General features: G+C 51.8%; 1 protein-coding gene across 5 annotated transcripts in view; it reads left to right on the top strand.

Annotated features, from left to right (window-relative positions):
• The window catches only part of TTC28 (tetratricopeptide repeat domain 28), a 439,996-nt gene that overhangs the window by 350,725 nt on the left and 67,891 nt on the right, over positions 1-21,380 (top strand). For all 5 annotated transcript variants that reach the window (XM_042852359.2, XM_042852360.2, XM_042852361.2 and 2 more), the window contains 5 exons: positions 12,524-13,865; positions 15,350-15,873; positions 17,585-17,694; positions 18,075-18,204; positions 20,444-20,662. In XM_042852359.2, the coding sequence (XP_042708293.2) occupies positions 12,524-13,865; positions 15,350-15,873; positions 17,585-17,694; positions 18,075-18,204; positions 20,444-20,662 (2,325 nt within the window). The remainder of the gene's footprint in view (positions 1-12,523; positions 13,866-15,349; positions 15,874-17,584; positions 17,695-18,074; positions 18,205-20,443; positions 20,663-21,380) is intronic.

The raw sequence follows: 21,380 nt of genomic DNA, 5'->3' as shown, positions 1-21,380 counted from the left end.
AGCTCTCAAGTGCTGTATGAGTCTTTTTTAGCTTTCCTTGCCCTTCCTCCCTAGACTCTGTTTGGTTCTGTTCCCTGATGTCATTTGCATACTACTCCTGGATGGGGCCCGGCTGGCTAGCTGCCTGGAAGAAAGCGTTTCTTTCCTTTTGAAGTACACAATTATAGCTGTGTGAATGAGTTGGTAGCTTTGTGTTTTGAAGTGACAGTGTGTTTCTGGATCCTTCCCGCTTGTGTGACAGGCACAGATGGTGACAGGCTCCCACCAGGCTAGCTTAGTGATAGGGGCTGCGGAGGAGGAGATTGGAGACTCCAATTTTCTGCTCCGTTATGCCATTTTCTCAGCTTTGTCTTGGGTAACCACTTGTAAACCTTTGCTCATTGTTTGTTTTTTCCTGTGGTGGTAGTAAAGAGACCGACTGGAACATCTGAAGCTGCATAGGCTTCATCTCCCATCTGCCTACAAGCCTTAATTTTGATTGTTAAGGAAAGCAAAGAGATGTAATTGTTCTAGTATGTGATAACTTCCCCTTCCTGATCTTAGTTAATCTTGCTGTGGGGCCTGCTAATTGCATTGAGTGTGTGGCTTTTCTACAACCTGCAGAGCAAGAAGTTGCAGGATGTTCCCTGTCAATGCAACCTGTTAGTGTCTCTGGTGCCTTTAATCCCAAAGCTCTGCCTTGGAATCATCATCTGTCAGGGGGAGAAGAGCTGCACCTGTGCCTCTGAAGGGGTATGCCCGATTCCCGTGTCCTCGGGAGCAGCCTGTTTTCCAGGTGATGTTCTGTGAATCTCTGCTGCCCAAGGCCCCTTATTGCAGGCAGCAGCCCTTCTCTGAGGACATGGTGCTCTGGATAAAACTCCCTTCAGAGCCCGCGGATGCTTCTTCTTAGGTTGGGCAGTGGTGTCCCCACTCTGACTGTGCTCTCGCCAGTGTGTTCCCAAGTTCTGCTGGCCCACAGAAGAGCCTTGCTCTAGGAATCCAGTCCCAGGAACCTTTCTCTGCTTCCCTTCCTGCGCAGGGCAGAGTGCTCAGGACTGGCTCCTCCTCAACAACTCTGCCATCAAGAAGTTACTTCCCTTCTTGAAACACAGCACCACATGTCTCCTGTTGCTGCCTGTTGAGGGGATTCAGGAGGCTAACATTTTACCTTCAAACGGGACACGGCCTGTGTGCAGCTTCGAGTTACAAATGAGCCCATTGGAACTGGGTGGATGAGGAGCAGATTATTTTGCAGGCCCTGTAGCTTTGGTCAGTTCAGTGGCCACTATCACAGTGTCTGAGAGAGCCCAGCTATCTCCTAGTCTGCGAATAGTCAGAGCCTGGGGGGGACGGTGACTGGCTAATCATGGGCTCTTAATGGCGACCAATATAAATTAATTCCTCCCAAGGAATCTGCAGCTCTGGGGGTGCGTGAGCTCCAGATTGGGGTGCTAGAGGGCTGTGGCCTGCTGACTGCGCACCAGGCGCTCCTTAAAGGGTTTATGAGTAAGGCTGCGAGTCTGTCATGGATTCCATGACCTTCTGTGACCTCCGTGACTTCTGCAGTGGTTGGGTGTGTGGGAGGGGACTCAGGGCTGGGGCAGGGGGTTGGGGAGTGTGTGGGGGCACTTACCTCAGGGTGGGGGGCTCCCTGGCTCCCACTGGCATGGCCCCGCAGCTCCTAGGTGGAGGAGGGGCCAGGGGGCTGCACGTGCTGCCTGCGCCCACAGCCCCACCCCCACAGCTCCCTTTGGTTGTGATTCCCGGCCAATTGGAGCTGCACAGCTGGGGCTTATGATGGGAGCCGTGTGCGGAGCCCCCGGGCCCTTCTGCCGCCTAGGAGCTGCAGGGACACGCAGAGCTGGGTAGGGAGCCCCTGCCAACCCTCCCCCCACAGCAGCAGTGGAGGTCCTGGGCCATGCGCCGCTGCCTGCCCCCCTCAGCACCAGCAGGGTCCTGGGCCACTTCCCCTAGCACCCCCGGACCACCACCCCTCCCAGAGCACGCGGGGGCCCCTGTCCAAATTTTAGTTAGGGGTATATAGTAAAAGTCATGGACAGGTCACGGGCCGTGAATTTTTGTTTACTGCCCATGACCTGTCCATGTCTTTTACTAAAAATACCCATGACTAAAATGTAGCCTTACTTATGAGAGCTTATTCTTGAAGGTGAATGATTTCCCCCCCAGCCTTGCAAACAAACTAGATCTTTGCGTGGTGCTGCTTTGGAGTGAAGGCAGGGTGAGGCCAGAGAAATGAGGAGAACCGGACAGCAGGGAGGAGAATTGTAATGCATGAATCTTGATTCAGACCACGAGCCTGAGGGGCTTTTCAGAAGCCAGAGGAACCTCAGCCTGAATAAGAACCTTGTGGTCACCATGCAGCAGTGAGAGGAGACACAATGCTAGTAGATGCCCCACTGCAATGGTCCAGAAACCTGGATGCTGCTCCAAGCAGTCTTCACTGAGAAAGTGTGAGCTTTCGGTAAAAGAAGAGCTGCTCTGTCTGAGAACTGTAAACTGAGGCAAGAGTTTTCACACATGGGTGCCTGTAGCAAGGGGGCATGGCCTCCCTCCGACACCGACAGGGAGGCATGGTCACAACCTTCTACAGTGCCTCTAGTTGGACTTGTGATTTTTCCAAACACCTGAAGCTGAAATCAGTGTCCTGCTGGTGCTCATCACTTCTTATGGTCTGGCCACTCTGGAATAGGAGCCTGTCCTTAGTTACCCAGCTTTGCAAGTCTGGTCTAACTCTTCAGTTTTTCATCTCAGTGCTACAAGGGTGGATGAGACATTAGGCCACAGACCTGACCTGCTGGAGTCCCGTGCAATTTCTCAGACGTTGGTTCTGAAGCTGGGATGTTTTAGTCAGGAAACAGGAGCTGATCTGGTTTTGGGGAGATGGAAATTAAAGGAAGCGATGACGGCACATCCCACGAGGCCTGAAATGGCCCAGCATTCCCTGCACACACGCACGCACGCGCGCGCTCTCTCTCTCTCTCTCTCTCTCTCTTTTTCCAAGGCTGTTATTGAGGGGCGCTCATGGATGCATCAGATCAGGAAAGGAGTGGGGGGGGGGGGCTGAGAGGGGACAGTGAATTAATTATTTTTAAATTCCTTGATGCCTTTTATCTCATTCACGTAACTTCAAACATGTCAGACTCAGGAGGAATTCGCAGAACAACCAGCTCTCTCCTATCTCATGTTATTTATATTTGTCAGCCTTTCGTGTACAGATAAACTCTCTGTGATGTCTCACTCCATTCACAGAGGGGAATTTCAGCTTCCTGCATCAGCAGAGCGGGTGCTGAAGGCTGGGAAGCTGAGCAGTTTATACGGTCCACACAGTGGTACATGAAATAGGAACATTGCAGAGGGGAGAGAAGAGTTGCAGCTGTCCAGTTCTGGCTGCTCTTCAAAGGCCTGATGGGCATCTCCTGCCATCTGCATATTTGAGTAAGTTTCTTCCTGATGATGGCTTTATTCCAGGAGCCCAGAAGTTAGGCGACAAGGGCCTCTTGGTCATACTGCTGCCGCACACCTTTCATTCCTGCACAGCTCACTACAAGCCCACACCCATTTCTTAGCAGTGACAAACCCCCATCATTTTGAACCTGATCTCTCCATCTGAAATGTGTCAGTAAAACATCATTTTCCTCAGTGTGTGATGGGACCAGTAGCTGGCTTGACTCAAGGGCAGGGTAAGCTGCGAGAGAGCAGCTTGGAATGGCTTTCTGAACTGCCATGCCTTTAGATTTGCCATAATTTTTCTACAGCAGCGTTGACCTCCCACACACTTAGTTTGTAGCCTGTGGTACCTGGAACGCTCTCTTGGAGCTCTCCTGGGCATGAAGCATTTCTTGAAGCTTGGACCTTTCATGGAGCTCTTCTCTCCGCTCTGGTATTTGTGTGCTAAAGCTCAAAGTTATGCTTCTGCTTTGTTGTTAGGCTGTGACGCTTTGGGGTCAACCCAGACCACTTAAGGCATTGTCATCACCTGCCCTGCAACTCTGGGTACCATAAATACTATGCCTCTGTGGCTCACAAACCTGACACCAAGAGTCAACTTACAAGTATGCAGGTCACTCATCCACTGCCCAGTTACTTTTTGTACAGTGACCCTAACACTCTCCCAGTCCCGAATGTCCTGCAAAACATCTGCCCTGTGACAGTCTGCTGGGGTTCCCAGATTTGTGAGTTACTGTGTTTGTGTTTCTGCTCTCAGCTTCAGCAAATCAGAGTTTTGCCACTGCCAAACTGTGTGACAACTCCCTGACACATCAGCTTGTCTGCCTTGCCAGCAAAATCTTCAGGGCTCTGCCAGTCCAAACCTCACCTTAGATGTAACACACAGTTCCTGTGTTCCCCAGAGATGTCTCCCTCAGTGCCCAGCCCTCTCCTGGAATGCTGACAGTTCCTTGTTCCTTTTTTTTATTAAGTTCCTTGTTCCTTTCAAGAGACAATACACTGCAGCTTATTAATTTAACCTGAGGTTTGACAAACCCTTGTATTTCCGTCATAGCACTGATTTGGTTTATAGTAAAAATAAAACAAGTTCATTTAACAAAAAGACATAGAATTAAGTGATACCAAGTATAAGGAATAAAGATATAAAGGGTTACAAGCAAACAAAAGTAAAACTACACTTCTAAGACTAAAACTTAATTTCAGCAAGTTACTGTCTTTGCCTAAGCAGGTTTCTCATATAAGCTTAGTTCCCAGAGACTTCAACCCCTTTGGTTGAAGGATCAAATGTTCTGTGACTGCAAGAGTTCTGGCCCAAAGATTTCCTGCTGTTCTTCCCTTCCTGTGGGCTTCCCATCCCCCTGCTGATTCATATGTGAATGGGGCTTCCATTGTTTTGATTCCATAATGTTCATTTTACGTTGGAGACAGATAGATAGCTGCCATCCCTTCTGTCTGGGAGAAATCCTGTTTCTCCCTGTGTTTGGTCACAGACTCTAAAGCATACTATCAGTGAGTATCCATAATGCCTCATATAGTGTTAATAGACAATTCATAATGATTCCTATCACCAGGGTGTCACCGATTTTCATAAAAGACCTTACTCGATACACTTCTATAACATGGTAGTATTGTATACAATCAGTTGATTCAGTTGCTTATCATTTGAGGTTCAGACCCCCTGCCTTTATAGCCCAGTGAATCTTTGAAATGTATTCTTTGAAGTGTATGTCCAGATAAAGTTTTTCTCCTACTGGGGTGTGGACACCATGCTGTCTTCTCCCTTGTTTATTAGCTTGATAGCTTTGGTACCTTGTATGTAAATGTGCCTTCATTGTCTCTGCCTGGTGACCAGGCTGGTCAGAAAAGCAAATATACATTCCTCTGTCTAAGGCAGACTGCGCTTACTCATTGCTTGCTAATGACATTTTAAGAACATAATTTTATCACTTAAGAACCCTTTGTTACACCAAACAATGATTCTCAGGACCAGTATTTGTATATGATTCCTTACATGACACCTTTTACATACAGATTATGAAAACAGTGTGTTAGGTGTAGTGAGTTGCTGACACAGTAGTGAACCACCAATGGGCCTCTGTCACCAAGGTGTTTACGGAGTAGTTCCATTGTTGTGGTAGCACCCAAAGACGCCAGTCAGGAGTGGGCTTCCTTGTGCTGGGCACTGTACAGACAGAGGTAGTGAGAGAGTCCCTGCTCCAGATTGCTCACAAACTAAAACTACATCAAGCAGCCCTGGGCAGGGGGAGCAGGACACGACATCCATGCGGAGTGATCCAGTTGGCAGCAGGCTAGGGCCATGGCTGTATCCATTTGTTAGAAGAACTTAATTTTAGGGCACACTTGAGGATGGAGTGTGGGAGAGCAGAAGTTTGTTTATGAGGGGACGGGGGGGTAAAGGGAGGAGGCAGACAAGTACGTTGGGTATGGGGAATGAGATTGGGCAGCTGAAGAGCTGCAGTGGTAGGAAAGGGGTGTGAGGAGGGGACAAAACCACCAATGGCAACACAGCAAATGAGCATAAAATGGCACCGTTTGGCCTTCGGTTCAGAACCGAAACGAGATCTGTTACTGAACCCGGCTGAGGCTGCAAGATCTCCATTGCTGAAGTGTGTCCCTCTTCATAGGTGCATGCACACGTTTGATAGGGTGTGCACATCTGAGGCCCCTACCTTCTTTCCAAAGATCTGTGGTGCTGGGTCATGGAGTCCAGTTTCTTGTGAACATTTTGATCTATGTGATGTAAATGAAGCTGGAATTCTTATGTAATTCCCAGTTCCTCTGAGTGCGATCACATTCCACACCCCTCCTCCCTCTGCCTGTCTACTCTTCCTTTTACCTTCCTGGAAAACATCTCCAGTCCGAGCCCTCTGGTGCTGCTAAACTGCTGGCCTTTGAAAACCTCGGAGAGACAGTGATGAGCTGTAGCACCGATCCCCTTTCTGGTGGCTCTTGTTCTGCTCCCAGAAATGTTGGTGCTGGTATTATTTCCAAGCCTGATGCCCTTAGGATTAATGAGGCATTTGTGCTGTGTGAAGAAGCGATTTACGAATGTGCTTTTACATCCAATAAGTCTCACTGATGAAATCATTAATACCCTGCAGAAGCCACTTCAGTCTGGGCAATGATTGGTGCCTGCTCTTTCTGAGCAGGGTTTGCCTTTGGTAACTTCATGCTGTTGGTATAGTGCCTGAGAATGAATGGCCTTGGGTGTCATGCGATACATCAAGCAGGTAAGTTGCTGGTGCATTGTGCATGGGAAGCAATCTGAGAGCATGTGCTGTCGCTCGGGGGAGGGAGGTGTTGGCTGTGGGTCTAGGCTGTCGGTGGGTGAATATTCAGGGTTTTGTAATGTTTGTGTGGGTAGGTATATTCGATTGTCTTGCGGCTTTGGAGTGTCTTGGACATGTGGGGTGAATATACAGGTAGGGGTGTGTGGGGAGAAAACTGCCAGAAGAGTCACGTCTATCTCCTGAACTCTCTAGTGAGTGTCCCTAGGAAATTCTACACTGAGTCGTCGTTGGGTGTGAACGTCACTGGCTGTTACTCTCCCAGAACAGCCAGGGCAGCTCAGAGCTGCCAAAGGAGCCTGCATCTGACCTTGATCCCACAGAAAGGAGAGCTTGTTGCTTTTTGCAGCTTTGGGGCAGATATGAGACGGCTGCAATTCCCTGGTGATTGGTTCTGTTTCTTCCTTCTCCTGTTTTGATGGCCATGATGTTATGTGTAAATCCAGGCACAGAAGGGATCTTGCCTGGATGGATAAGTGTGAACTAGCATTGACCTGGAGAAGGTGTCCAAAGGAATGTTTCCTCTCCATAGAATGAGCTTGTTTCCCCTTGAGTCTGCAGCATTCAGAGCCACTTGTAACTCATGACGGTGTCCCCCAGGAAGCTGGGAGTGTTTTCATGGCCTCTTCCAGTGACTCTGAGTTTTGTCCTGGGTTTTGAAAATCCCTGCACTCGGGGCCCCTCCAGGAGTTGGTGGGTGGCTGAACGACTGCAATGTCCACAGGCTCCCCCCAAGGAGCTCCCCCACCAGGCCTGTCACATGTTGAGAATCTGCCCTAAAGTGAGCCCCCTCCATGCGAGTCATGTCCAGACACGTCTTCAGGATGTCATCATTTCTTGATCAAGGCCATTGGAGGAATGAGCATCTTTTCCTCTCTCTCTCATGAGGCCAACACCCAACCACCTTCTTCACCTGACCCAGGACAGACGTTCTGGTTTTTATTTCAAAATATAGTTACACTAACTCATAACCCCCACTGAAAACATCTCAAATAATGTCTCTCCAGTGCATTAGAACAGCCTCTGCCCACCCAAACCCTTTGCACACAAAGCTCCCATTGCCCTCCGTGCAGCTATTATATGAAGGATCTCCCCATCTGATGGTTGCTCCCTTGGAGGAGATGGGTGGGGTTCACTGTGACTATACTGCCTATGATGGAGAGTGGTTACATGTCTTGCATCTCAGAGGAATCTGTCCATGCAGCAGGAACAGGTTAGGAAATGTTTACCAGTCCCTTTATTTTGGAAACCAAATCTTTCTTAGTTGTGGTTTTCAGTGAGCTATGTGTTTTTAGCTTTTCCATACGTGGGGCCTGCTGCATTACGTCACTTTGGGATGGGCTTCGCTCTCACACTGATGTCATGGAAGCTCTGCTGAGCCAAGGCACATGGAAAAGCTGGCTGAAAGGAAAAAAAGTGATTAACAAACTGAACAGAGAAGTGTGTGCCCATCTTTACAGCCAGCAGAGGCTCTACTTATTCCCAACCTGGCCACCCCTTATTCTTCCCGTGCAGATGTCCTAGTTCATTTCTCTCTTTATAGCTCCTAAGGACAATGTGGTATCTTTACAAGGATTGTTCTTTCATAATATTAACTCTTAATTAATGTGAGGTCCTGGTCAAATTCCACCTTGGTAGTTACACTGTCTCCAGTAGCTAACTTCCCCTTTCTGCTGGATACATGATTCTTCTTTCCTTCCTGTGATAACTTGCTGTGTGCAGTTAAGTAGTTGCCTTCTTACACCCCAGAGGTAGCTACATTTCAGTAGTAGGTTCAGTGATACTTACGTCCCCATTGCTTGCCTCTCAGTGGGGTTATGCAGGTGTTAGCTGGTCTTTGTAAAAGCTTCCCAGCTCCCAGATGGAGGAGGGCAAGATAGTGTCTTTAAAAGTATATGAGCCTCAGATCCAAATCTGTTTTATAAAGTCTCAAGTTATCATGGATCTCGAGGTGTCTTCCCATCTCAGGGCTTTGGCTGTGAGAATGGAGACTCTGGGGCTTGGGGGTGTAACGAGGGAGAGCTCTGGAGCCTTGGCTTCAGATCCCACGTAGGGCACATGTGAAACAGGTGAGACCCATCCTAGTTTAATGTGATGTTTATCCAGATCTGCTGTCCCAAGACTGACATAGCAGGAAACTGCAGGTTAGGATTAAAGGGCAGGAGCCCCTGGACAGGAGTAACAGGCGGTGCTAGAGGGAAGAGCTGAGGTGCAGCGGTACAGTTGTGGGTCCCAGGAATGGAACAGTAAGGGGTATGATAGATCAGGATTGGAGGGCATTGGCACAGTTGTGGGGGGAGCTTGCATGGCACTTGGCCACTCAGGCTAGTCCCATCAGTCCCTCGATTTCATAAACTTTAAATTTGTTCACAGCCCAGGCCTTGTTATTTAAATCCTATTTCACTCTGCCCACGTCTTGTCAATTGCCTTATCCTGAAGCCTCATGTTGGTAGGAAAATGACTAGAATTTATAGAACAACTTGCTTTGATAGAAATACGGTTAATCTGGCCAGAGTACATATTGGGACTTGTGGTTTTCAATCCAATATGAATTTACAAACTGAATCTGTTAAGCTCCAAATTGCCTCAGGAAAACAAATTTCAGCTATCGCATTCCAGCCCTGCTTGTAAAGCCATCTGTCTTTGCATTTGTGTTTGTAAGTACAAAACAAGAGCTGGATCAAACGCGCTGCCTAATCGTAGCTCCCAGTGTCTACTGGACTTGTGGAAGCCCATCCCTCTCTCATCCTCCAACTGCATCCTCTCTCCTTCCACCCTCAGGATGCCTGTTGTCATGTGTTCTGGAGTGAGCAGCTTACTTCTCTTTGGGGTGAGGTGCTGACAGTTGCCACCTATTTGCATTTGTCCTCCTGGCCCCGATATTGTGCTGTGCAGTGCCCTGCCATCTCCTGCCACAGGCCTGTTCGTGAATGTCTGCAAAGGGCCCAGAACTCCTTAGAAGAAAGTGCAGAGTCTCATTAGTCCCATTAATGCAGAGTGCACCAGTCATTGGAAGGAGACTCAAACCTGAGGCGTCTTTCTTATCCTGCAGGCATAGGACAGACCCATGGAGATTGAGCCAATGGCCTTCCAATGCCTTTCAGGTGTGATTGTCAGTCACATTGCCACACCTGCTCCTGGGGGTGGCAGTGCTATGTAGGGCACACTTCATTGGCACGTCAAAGTTCTTCTGTTCAGATTTATTGTTAAATCGTTTCTGTGTAATTCTCAATATGTTTGGAGCATTGGTTGGAAAGCTGATTGTCTGTTGTAGGAACAAACCAGCACTGGCCCCTGGGTTGGGGGAATGGACTGTACAGGACTTGCTAGGGTTAACTCCTATGGCTGTCTGAACCTCCCAATCCACATCTGAAAACGTAGCAACATCCCCTTGAGTGAGCGTGTTAGGAACTCAGGGGCAAGCTGCTGGGGTACAGATGTAGGCAGGTGCAGGAAATGTGGTTCCTTTCCCCACCGAGACCCCCGCTGTCTCAGTCCTAAATGCTCAACTGAACTGGCAGTTCACAGGGATTAGTGTTTTAAATCAGAGCTAATTCCAGGCAGCCTCTCTGGGTTTAGTGCCCTGGAACCATCTCATGAAGAGCCAGAGCTGCCACTGGCAGGTGGGTTTCTGCTCCTTAGGATAATGGCTAGTGTGACAGCCTGAGGAAGCTCTCTGTGCTTTTGGGGTTCTCTGCTGCTTCCAGGCTGTCCCTGCTGGCCAGGCCCCCTCCCTGGAGCATGGCCTCACTGCTTCTCTGGTGCTTCATCCATCACTGTGATTGCTTTATTGAGCCACCTCAGTTATTGCTGCTTCTTCTCCATAGCACAATAAATCCAGCCCTGGGCACTGAGCACCCAGGCAGCTCAGAGAGTTCCTGGGAAGGCTGCTTTACCAGGCCCAGCATCCGATGACTCTGAGCCTGGAACTCACCTAAGACAGTGTTAAGAGATTCAGGGTACTTGAGCCACCCCTTAAGCTCCAGCAGAAAGCCTGTTCTCTCCCCTGCTCTAGTCACAGGCACCCTTTGGAAGAGCCCCGTGGAGAGAGCGGAGACTGCCTTCTAGCTGACGAGGCATCCAGCGGTGAGGGCCTCGTGGCTGTGCTTTTGCCTTCTAGTTTTGTTTAAAGGGTTGGGAATGGAGGCGTCCAGGGCTCTGGGTTATTGATTTCCCAGCACCTTCATGGGCTGTCCATTTTCAGAGGATCCTGTAGCTCCCTGAGCCCTCAGTGGAGGGTTTGCCATCCATTCTTTGCACGTGCCCAGGACTCGAGTCCTGCCATCTCCTTTCCACTTTTTGGTGGCAAAAATCCTTTGTCCTTCTGTTCTAGTTGTTGCAGGCTCCAGATTGCAGCCTGTGTGGTGCTGTTTGGTGAACAGACTCGTGATTTGCAGTCACAGACAAACCTTTTCCTGGGTCCAGGGCATGCTGCCTCTGGGCCTCCTCACCCCAACCTGGGCCCACTGCCTCTGCCCCTTACCCCTGCCCCCTCAGTCCTGATCCCAACTACTGGCTCTGTACCTCTGTCTCCTGGCACCCTGCTGTCCCACACTGCTGCATTGTCCCCAGCCACTCACTGCTCGTGGGCAGTGGGATGGTCTCATTCTGGTTGAAGTCTCTGCGACTAGGCTGGGAGTCCTGGGGGCTGCTCCCAGCTCTGCCATGGACTTGCTAGATCCCTTTGGACAGGTCCCTTTTAGAGGTGCTGAGCGCCCAGCTGCCAGTGACTTCCATCTCTGCTGATCAGGCCTTTCTCTGTGCCATGGGGTGAGGGCTGGGTGAGGTGCCTCTCCCGTGTGGCTCCGTGCACTGGTCTGGTAGGACCCTAGCACTGAAACACCCTTAAAATGCTTGAATACTGGGACTAGAAGGGGAAAGCGCATCTGTAGCTAAAGAACCCCATGAAATGCTCCTGAAAAATGTGGGTTTTTCCCTGCTGTGGGGCTGCAGGGCTGGGCCTGGTGCTGTGGGGGAGGGTCAGTGTGTGGGGCTGGGGGTGGTGCTGTGGGGCTGGGGGCAGCGCGGTGGGGGAGGGGCAGTGTCTGGGGCTGGGGACGGCGCGGTGGGGAGGGGCAGTGTCTGGAGCTGGGGGCAGTGCTGTGGGGAAGGGTTAGTGTGTGGGGCTGGGGGGAATGGTTGGTGTATCGGCTGGGGGTGGCGCTCTGGGGAAGGGTTGTTGTGTGGGTCTGGGGGGGGCGCTGCGGAGGAGGATCATTGTGTGGAGTTGAGGGCGGCGCTGTGGGGGAGCGGCAGTGCTGTGGGGTGGTGTGTGGGAAAGGGTTGTGGTGTGAGGCTGTGGGGGGGCACTGTGGGGAAGGGTTGCTGGGGGTGGCGCTGTGGGGAAGGGTCAGTGTGTGGAGCTGAGGGCAGCGCTGTGGGAGAGGGGCAGTGCTGTGGAGCTGGGGGGAATGGTTGGTGTGTGGGGTTGGGGGAAACGGTTGGTGTGTGGGGCTGTGGGGCCACTGCCAAGGAGGATCAGTGTGTGGAGCTGAGGGCGGCGCTGTGGGGGAGCGGCAGTGCTGTGGGGGTGGTGTGTGGGAAAGGGTTGTGGTGTGAGGCTGTGGGGGAGGGTCAGTGTGTGGAGCTGAGGGCAGGGCTGTGGGGTAGGGGCGGTGTGGGGGCGGAGGCAGCGCTGTGCAGGAGGGGTGGTGTTATGGGGCTGGGGGTGGTGTGTGGGAAAGGTCGTGTGCGGCTGTGGGGGGTGGCTGGGGGCGGCGCTGTGGGGTTTTAGCTCTTCAATCTCTGTTTCTGTTGTTTCTCAGGGATCATTCACCAGATGAAAGGCGACTATGACTCTGCTCTGAAACTCCACAAGACTCACCTGTCCATCGCCCAGGAGCTGAATGACTATGGTGCTCAGGGCAGGGCCTACGGCAACATGGGCAATGCGTACAATGCCCTGGGCATGTATGACCACGCTGTGAAATACCACCGGCAGGAGCTGCAGATTTCTATGGAAGTGAACGATCGGGCCTCGCAGGCATCCACCCACGGGAACTTAGCAGTGGCCTATCAGGCCTTAGGCGCCCATGACCGGGCCCTGCAGCACTACCAAAACCACCTCAACATCGCCCGGGAGCTGCGGGACATACAGAGCGAGGCCCGGGCCCTCAGCAACCTGGGCAACTTCCATTGTTCGCGAGGAGAGTACGCGCAGGCAGCCCCTTACTATGAGCAATACCTGCGCCTGTCCCCTGAGCTGCAGGACATGGAGGGGGAGGGGAAAGTTTGCCACAACCTTGGCTATGCCCATTACTGCCTTGGAAACTATGAGGAGGCTGTGAAGTACTACGAGCAGGATCTCGCCTTGGCAAAGGATCTACATGACAAGCTGAGCCAAGCCAAGGCCTACTGCAACCTGGGCCTGGCGTTCAAGGCCTTAATGGACTTCAGCAAAGCCGAGGAGTGCCAGAAGTACCTGCTGTCTCTGGCCCAGTCTCTGAACAATTCCCAAGCCAAATTCCGGGCTCTTGGGAACCTGGGGGATATTTTTGTATGTAAAAAAGATGTAAATGGTGCAATAAAATCCTATGAGCAGCAGCTGAGTTTAGCCCATCATGTCAAAGACCGGAGATTGGAGGCCAGCGCCTATGCAGCCTTGGGTTCTGCCTACAAGATGATACAGAAATATGACAAGGCCTTGGGGTACCATACACAGCAACTGGAGGTTTACCAGGAACTAGGGGATGTGCCGGGTGAATGCAGAGCTCACGGCCACCTTGCTGCAGTGTACATGTGCCTTGGGAAGTACACCATGGCATTCAAGTGTTACGAAGAACAGCTGGAACTTGGACAGAAGCTGAAGGACCCCAGTATAGAGGCCCAAGTCTATGGCAACATGGGCATCACCAAGATGAACATGAATGTCATGGAGGAAGCTATTGGGTACTTTGAGCAGCAGCTGGCCATGCTACAGCAGCTGAGCGGAAACGAAGCTGTGCTGGACAGAGGCCGGGCATACGGAAACCTGGGGGATTGTTACGAGGCTCTAGGAGATTATGAAGAAGCCATAAAGTATTATGAACAGTACTTATCTGTAGCTCAGAGTTTAAATCGCATGCAAGACCAGGCGAAGGCCTATCGGGGCCTGGGAAATGGGCACAGGTAACAAATGCCAAAGGCTGGAGTATTGCATGGCCTTTGGTAATGAGAAATGTCTTGAAAGTGAATGAGTGAAAATACCTGAGTGATGATTATACCATCACTATTCACGTGATTCAGTGGTGAGCAGTGTCACAGCGAGTATATGGGTGCACATGCTCCCAACAGGGGTTAGTGTCAGGGAACCAACCTGAGAACACAGATTCAAGACAATATGCTGGATTTCTCTCACATGGTGCAGTCACTGACTAGCAAGCTGTGTGTGTGTTGGGGGGAGATAGGTGTGTGTGTGTGTGTGTGTGTGTGTGTGTGTGTGTGTGTGTGTGTGTGTGTGTGTGTGTGTAAATAGAGGTGAATGGGCAGCTGTCCGGGTGGGTATGGGGCAGGGTATATGTACGTCTGTGAGAGATAGGAGTATGGGTGCAGGGGGGAGGGGGAACTTTACAGATGTATTTGTGTGGGTTGGGGTTACATGTATGGATGTGTGGGTGTAGAGCTGTGGGGGATGTGTGTACAGATGTGTGTTGGGGTATATGACTGTGGGTGTGTGTGTGTACGGATTTGGTGTATGGCTGTGAAGGGTAGATGAGGGTGCTGTGCATGTGTCTCTGTACACATGTGTGTCAGGGGTGTATGGCTGTGGAGGGTACATGGAAGCTGTAGGGGTGTATTTGTACAGATCTGTCTGGGGTGTATGGCTGTGGGGGTGTATGTGCATGGATGTGTGGGGGCTAGTGGCTGTGAAGGGTATGTGGAGAACTGTGGGGGTATATGTGTACAGATTTGGGGGGTGGCAGTGGAGGGTACATGGGAAACTGGCAGTGTATGTGTAGAAATGTGTGTAGGATGTATTGCTGTGGAGGTGTATGTGTACAGATGGCAGTGTACGGCTGTGGAAGTATATGCGTACAGTTGTGGGGGGGATGTACGGCTGTGGGGCATATGTGTACGGATGGAGGGATGAATGGCTGTGGGAGGTGTATGTGTACGGCAGGGTGTACACACTGGGTGGTGTGGAATGACAGGGCTATCTGGATGGCGAAGGGGAGGTGGGGGTGTATGTGTACGGCTGTTGGGGGCTGTACGGCTGTATGTGTATGACTGTGCGGGGCAGTGTCTACACACCGGGTAGTGTGGAACGACAGAGCAGTCTGGATGGCAAGGGGGAAAGGTTATTCAGGCTGTGCTATTACCCTGAATAATGAAACTTCTTTTCCCTGCCCCGGGCCCCCTGGAGTGAGGAGTTTACAGGGGATGCAGAGGAGGCCTGGACAGTTTTTTGGGCCTGATTGTAGCCTTCAGGGTCTCTCTTACCATTGACTCCAGGGTTCACGGCAGCTCTGAAATTCCCCTACATCTGGCAGCGGGGCCATGACAGATTTGAGCCGGCTCCAGAGCAGAGGTTCTCTGTAGGACATGACAGTGAAAGATGGTTTTCATGTTACATCTGCCTAGGCAAGATAAATGCTCCTTTTCTCTCCACGCAGGGCAATGGGAAGTTTGCAGCAGGCTCTCGTGTGCTTTGAAAAGAGGCTAGTGGTGGCCCATGAGCTCGGGGAGGCGTTCAACAAAGCCCAAGCCTATGGGGAGCTGGGGAGTCTGCACAGCCAATTAGGAAATTATGAGCAAGCCATCTCCTGCCTGGAACGGCAGCTCAACATCGCCCGAGAAATGAAGGACCGGTCTTTGGAGAGCGACGCAGCCTGTGGCCTGGGGGGAGTCTATCAGCTAATGGGCGAGTACGACACGGCACTGCAGTACCACCAGCTGGACCTGCAGATTGCCGAAGAGACCAACAATCCCACCTGCCAGGGCAGGGCCTATGGGAATCTGGGATTAACGTACGAGTCGCTGGGCACCTATGAGAGGGCAGTGGTTTATCAGGAGCAACATCTCAGCATTGCAGCTCAAATGAATGACTTGGTGGCCAAAACCGTGTCCTACAGCAGCCTTGGGAGGACACACCATGCCTTGCAGAACTACTCTCAGGCTGTGATGTACTTGCAGGAAGGTGAGTGGATGAATTATCCAGTGGCTTTACATTTGCAGGGGATGGGGGAGAGGGCATGTCCGTGTGAAAGGGAGCGAGATGTAGGAATGTGAGTATGTGTCTAAGACATTCGCTAGCTCTGACAGTCTCCTGCAGGCCTGTGCAGTTATCACTGTGCCCTTCATTAGCGGCCCGTCTGCCCAAACCTTCATGTAGCAGCACATTGTGACAGACAAGGGAATGGCAAAGCTTTTAAAGGTCAGTGAGTGCTTTGCGGGGGGGAGGGTTAATCACTAAACTTCACTCCAAGCACCCCAAGTCTCTTTATAAAGCCAGTCTGCCCTGAGTCAGGAGAGGGAAATCTCCCCAGTGGGTGACATGGCAGGCCAGGGAATGACTTAGGTCCACAAAGCCTGTTTGTACTGAGGACAAACAGCCCCACAGCCCACCTGGGCTGAGCTTGCCTCAGCTGGGAGCTCCCTGTTTCTCCCCTTCGGATTAAAGTGGGGGTGGGGCTGAGAGCTGGAAAAGTAATAGGCCTCTCAACCTTGCCCCATGACAGTGTTGTGGGGGATGCTCTGAGCGGCTGGGAGCGGGGGACAGCTGGAGGGCCCCCATTGGTCCAGCCTTGCACGCCTTACCCTTGCTGCTGCTGCTGCACCGTCTCCCAGGATAAAAGCGTCGTCTGTTCGGCGTGGCGGCAGCAGTGCGAGGAAGAAGACAAGCTGAGAGGATTGAATGGTGTGGGGGGAGCTGGGCTGCAGACTGATAGATTAATTACACGAGTTAGCCTGGATTTCCTGGAAACTGACCTGAGCAGGATTTCAGGATAGTAGGGGGAATTTCAGTTAAATTGGTGGGGGGGAAATCAGTGCAGCCCCCTTTCCTGATGGGAGGTGACCTTCCTGCTGCTCCAGCTGCTGCGTATCCCTGCAGGCCACTCTTCTGCAGCTGAGCCCAGCAGCCCTTATCCCACCTGGGCCTTTCCCTTACATTCTCTGCGCTGCTTGGATGTATCTGACATCGCTGGGGCCCATGGAGGTGTGACATGTTGGGGCATTGTAGGAAATGCCTGTGGATGTTGTTGGAACTGAAGTGAATGTTCCTGTGGTAGGTCAGATTAGAATCAGTGCCCCGCCTCTAGCTGCAACAGAGCCCTCATGTCTGCCAGGAAGGTGTTGGGAGACCTGGGACAAGGGCGGGTGCTGAGCATGTCCTGGTTAGCTGGATGTATTAGCAGGGCCTCTCAGGTGAGGAGGGAGAGGGAGAAGGACTCCAGCAGCACTTTGCAGCTCGGTGCAGTTTTGCTCATCTGCAGTGTTTGAAGGGTTAAAAGCCAAACGGCTATGGTGAGGGTGGGGAGAGGCTGGAGTGGCACAGAGGAAGGGCCTGTGTCCTAGCTCTGGTGCCTTCTCCCTGTCCTCTCCATGCCCTCCTGCTAGCCAGCTCCCTGCCGCTTGTGCTGGTGCACCTCTTGTGTTAATGTCACTCCCCCTCCTGCTGACCCGCCGACTCTAACAGCACAGGGAGCACGTACAGCACTTCTCTTCAAGGTGTTGTGCAGCCTCAGCAAATCAGTTATACCTGCATGCGGATGAGTGCCCGGCCCAGGGCCAGGACCCAGCGTGAGCCTACTCCTGTCTGCAGCCTGAACACCTTCATCCCAACCCTCCCATCATCCAGCAGCAGGGAATCTTTTCTCTTGTCTTCACTTACTCCACTTCTTTTTCAGGACTGAGACTGGCAGAACAGCTGGGGCGTAGAGAAGATGAAGCCAAAATCCGCCATGGCCTGGGCCTCTCCCTCTGGGCTAGTGGGAACCTGGAGGAGGCCCAGCACCAGGTAGGCAGCAGCTCCAGTAGTAGGAGGATCTCTCATCCCCTGTAATGCATCAGGGTGTGGTCCCTTCTGACACATGGTGCTTGTTCAGAGGTGACTTGTCACTGCCCACCTGGGTGCAGTCTCCTGGTCTCTTCCCCCTGGACACAGCTATGTCTCTTCCCCTGCAGTGGCCAGCCGCTCTGCCTTGGACACTGCAGTAATGGGTGTGATGAGCTGCTTGCAGACCAGGACTGGATGGGGCAGACCTGACCCCAACTGAGAGCATGTTGGTCCCGGCTTCTTCCCCTCTCCTCCCCAGTCCCCCTCACTGACGTGCCAGTGGCTGCACACTGGGCCAGCTGGAGTTCTGAGTCTCACCATGGGCTGTTCTCCCCTCCCAGCTCTATAGGGCGTCAGCACTGTTTGAAACCATCCGCCACGAGGTGCAGCTGAGCACCGACTACAAGCTATCGCTCTTCGACCTGCAGACATCATCCTACCAGGCCCTGCAGCAAGTGCTCGTCAGCCTTGGTAAGAGATACCTGTGCTGCCCATGGCTGTTGGGAGCTAGGAGTCTGAGTTCTTCTCTGGCTCCAGGGTTTGACTCAAGTTCCAGGTGTGCAGTTCCTCTCAAGCGTTTCTAGTCTAGTTTGAATAGGAGACCGGGATCAGGGGTTCTGTGCCTTTTTGTGCCTCTGCTGCTGGCAAGCTGGTCCAGTCCCATTGCGCTCTGTGCCTCAGTTTCCCCATGTGTAAGGTAACGTTTTTGTCATGGAATCCGTGATTTCCAGAGACCTCCGTGACATTTTGTCCTTCAGCCCCTGGGGCTGCGGGACTGCCAGAGGATCCACCTGCAGGGTTCCAGCGACAGGGGGCCCTCCTCAGGGTTCCAGCTACGGGTGACAGCCTCGCGGGAGGGTAGGGTGGGGAGAGAACCCCACAGCTCCCAGCCACCACAGTGGCAGGAGAAACCATGGAGCCTCAGCAGCAAAAGTCACAGACAGGTCAAGGCTTCCATTAATTTTTGTTTATTGCCCATGACCTGTCTGTCATTTTTACTAAAAATAACCATGACAAAATCTTAACCTTACCCATGTGTAATGTGAGGCTAATTCCTCACAGGAGCCTTGTGAGGCTGCATTTAACATTTGCACAAAGCACTGAGATCCTGGGACGAGGCATAGTTCAGGATGTCCTTTCCCTGATATTTCATTGCTTTCCCCTCTCAGCAGCGCTTCCTTTAGCCCCTCGCTTGTGTATGATTCACTCCTGTGCCCCCCAGGGCTGTGCTGGGTCACATCACAGAGCCCATAGCAGCACTCATCTCCCTCCCATTTGTGTATAGACCCTTCCCTTACAGGCTTGGGTAGGAGATTCCCCTTCCCAGCCTGCTGTGAGGAACTCTACCTGCTCAGGGTACACAAATCAGCACCTGCTCCCAGTACCAGGTGCACTTCTTCAGCTGCCTTTGCTAATACAAACAAAGCAGCATGGCTAAAACCCTGCCAGAGCAAACCACTTCCCAGCACATACAATCCTCTGGAGGCCTGGGGAGAGAGTGAACCACAGACAGAACCACAGACACTGGATGTGAATCACCTTGCTTAATGCACAACAGGAAGGTGATCGGACCCACGGGGATGCGGGTGAGATTAAAACCTTAGATAGAAGAGATGAGTGTGACGAAAGTAGGAATTGTCTGTAATATTTTAAAGAACTATCTGTAGGACTCTGAACATGTCGCCTTGGCATTACTACCCAGTGGGTGCAGAAGAGTTAAAATTCTGCTCCTGGCGCAGAGCAGGAGACATGATGTGTTTGGGGTGATCGGAATGGGTCGTTATGGATTGGGTTCAGCCAGTCTTTATCAGGGGCAGATGCGGAAAGACAATGGGAATGCTGAGGGCTGAGCAATTGACGCTTTACAACAGGAAGTTCTGGCAAGGTGAACACATGAACTCAGCGTGGCTTTGCAGCAGGAGGACACTGGACTGAGAGGTGACAGGAGGCAGTGATAAAAACTGGGCTCTCAGAGACACAGAAGCTCCCCTGGGATTGACAGGCAAAGTGATCAAGAAAGAGAGAGAGCCTGGATGGTTTCTAGAGCAGCATGGCCCCGTGTAGCCCAGGCATTGGCCAGTCTGAACTCTGTCTTACCTTTGCCTCTTTAGTTCACCAAAGGGCTTCCTGAGGCTGTGTTACAGTTGACTAATGAACCCTACTCTGTTCTGAAAAGGCTGTCTGGAGTCACTGCAGATACTTGCTGAACTACTTTGATCCCTGAAGAGCATAAAAGTCTCTGAACAGCAGTCTGCTTCAGTCAGACTCTCTGGGCAGAGCTCGCACTGAAAAGCAGGAGCACTGGATCCCAGAGGCTCCGTTTCAGAGGTGTGGAGGCCATGGGGCCTACCCTTGTGGAAAAGTGTGACCTCTTGGGGTCTGGCACACTGAAGGGACAGCTTACAAGTCAGAGTGTAGCACGGATCCTGTGGATCTGTGACCGAGGTACTGGATATCTTGGATGTTTGATGTGCCAGGGAGTCCCAAAGGGCACTGGGTTATAGCCTGGGAAGAAGCAACGTTCAGCCAGCCAGGATGCTTGGGGTTGCTGGGGAAACAAAGACAGTCTGCCCATAGAGGTGCTGCTGCCCTGTGACCTGTGGTGCTGGTTTGGACTCGTCATGCTCTCTACCCCTTTACAGTGCTCTGCAGTGTCTGGTGCAGGCCTGAGACACATCTTTGTTCCCTAACTTGTGGCTCTTCTTCACAGGCCACCATGACGAAGCCCTGGCTGTGGCAGAAAGGGGAAGAACGAGAGCGTTCGCTGACTTGCTGGTGGAACGTCAGACTGGACAGCAGGACTCTGACCCCTATTCCCCCGTCACCATTGACCAGGTTCTGGAGACTGTGAATGGCCAGAGGGGACTTGTTCTCTACTACTCACTGGCTGCCGGCTATCTGTACAGCTGGTTGCTTGCTCCTGGGGCAGGTAAGTTTCCTTTCTGTAGGAAAAGCCTGCAAAGGGGGAATCCTAGAAATCAGAGTTGGGACAGACCCATTAGGGTCTTGTCCTGTTCCACCAGCCAGAGGCTGGGCCTGGCACCCAAAGCCTCACTTTGTAATGTGAAATACGCCCTGGATTATGCAGTGTGCTTTGCTGCCACAGCCTTACATTCCCTGCTCTCTGATAGTGCTGTGACATCTGTTCAGGGTGCTTGTTCTGCCGTTGCTCACCACAACTCATTTTACTGCGACTGATACTCAGCTCTTGTTGGGAATTCAGTTACATCTTGGTAGCGTTGGTGGCAGTTCAGCTGCAGAGGTGCTCAGGGAACGGAGCCCTTGTCGCCTGTACACGGGAATTGGCAGCTGCTAGGGGAACTTGCTTTCATCCTTTATCTAATATTATCATGAAAGCAGGAAAATAGGATCATCCGTGTAAGCTGGATCAAGAGGCAGGCTGGCTCAGGGGATTGGTAATTGGATATGCAGCCTTTCACCTTGAAGGCACTGGATTGAATGCACACCCACAGGCCAAATTCATCTCTGCTCTAAATCCGTTGTAGTCACTGGTCTTACTCTAGGGAGGAATTTGGCCTGAAGACAGTAGTAACTAAAAGGTGTCTCCGTCTGACGGCTGTTTTGGGGGCCCTGGTAAAATGAGATGGGGGATTTGTCCTGTTCCTAGTATCAGGGGGTAGCCGTGT

The sequence above is a fragment of the Chrysemys picta genome, chromosome 15, assembly GCF_011386835.1.
Source record: "Chrysemys picta bellii isolate R12L10 chromosome 15, ASM1138683v2, whole genome shotgun sequence".
NCBI classification, from domain to species: Eukaryota; Metazoa; Chordata; order Testudines; family Emydidae; genus Chrysemys; species Chrysemys picta.
This window is presented reverse-complemented; position numbering and strand designations above follow the sequence as displayed.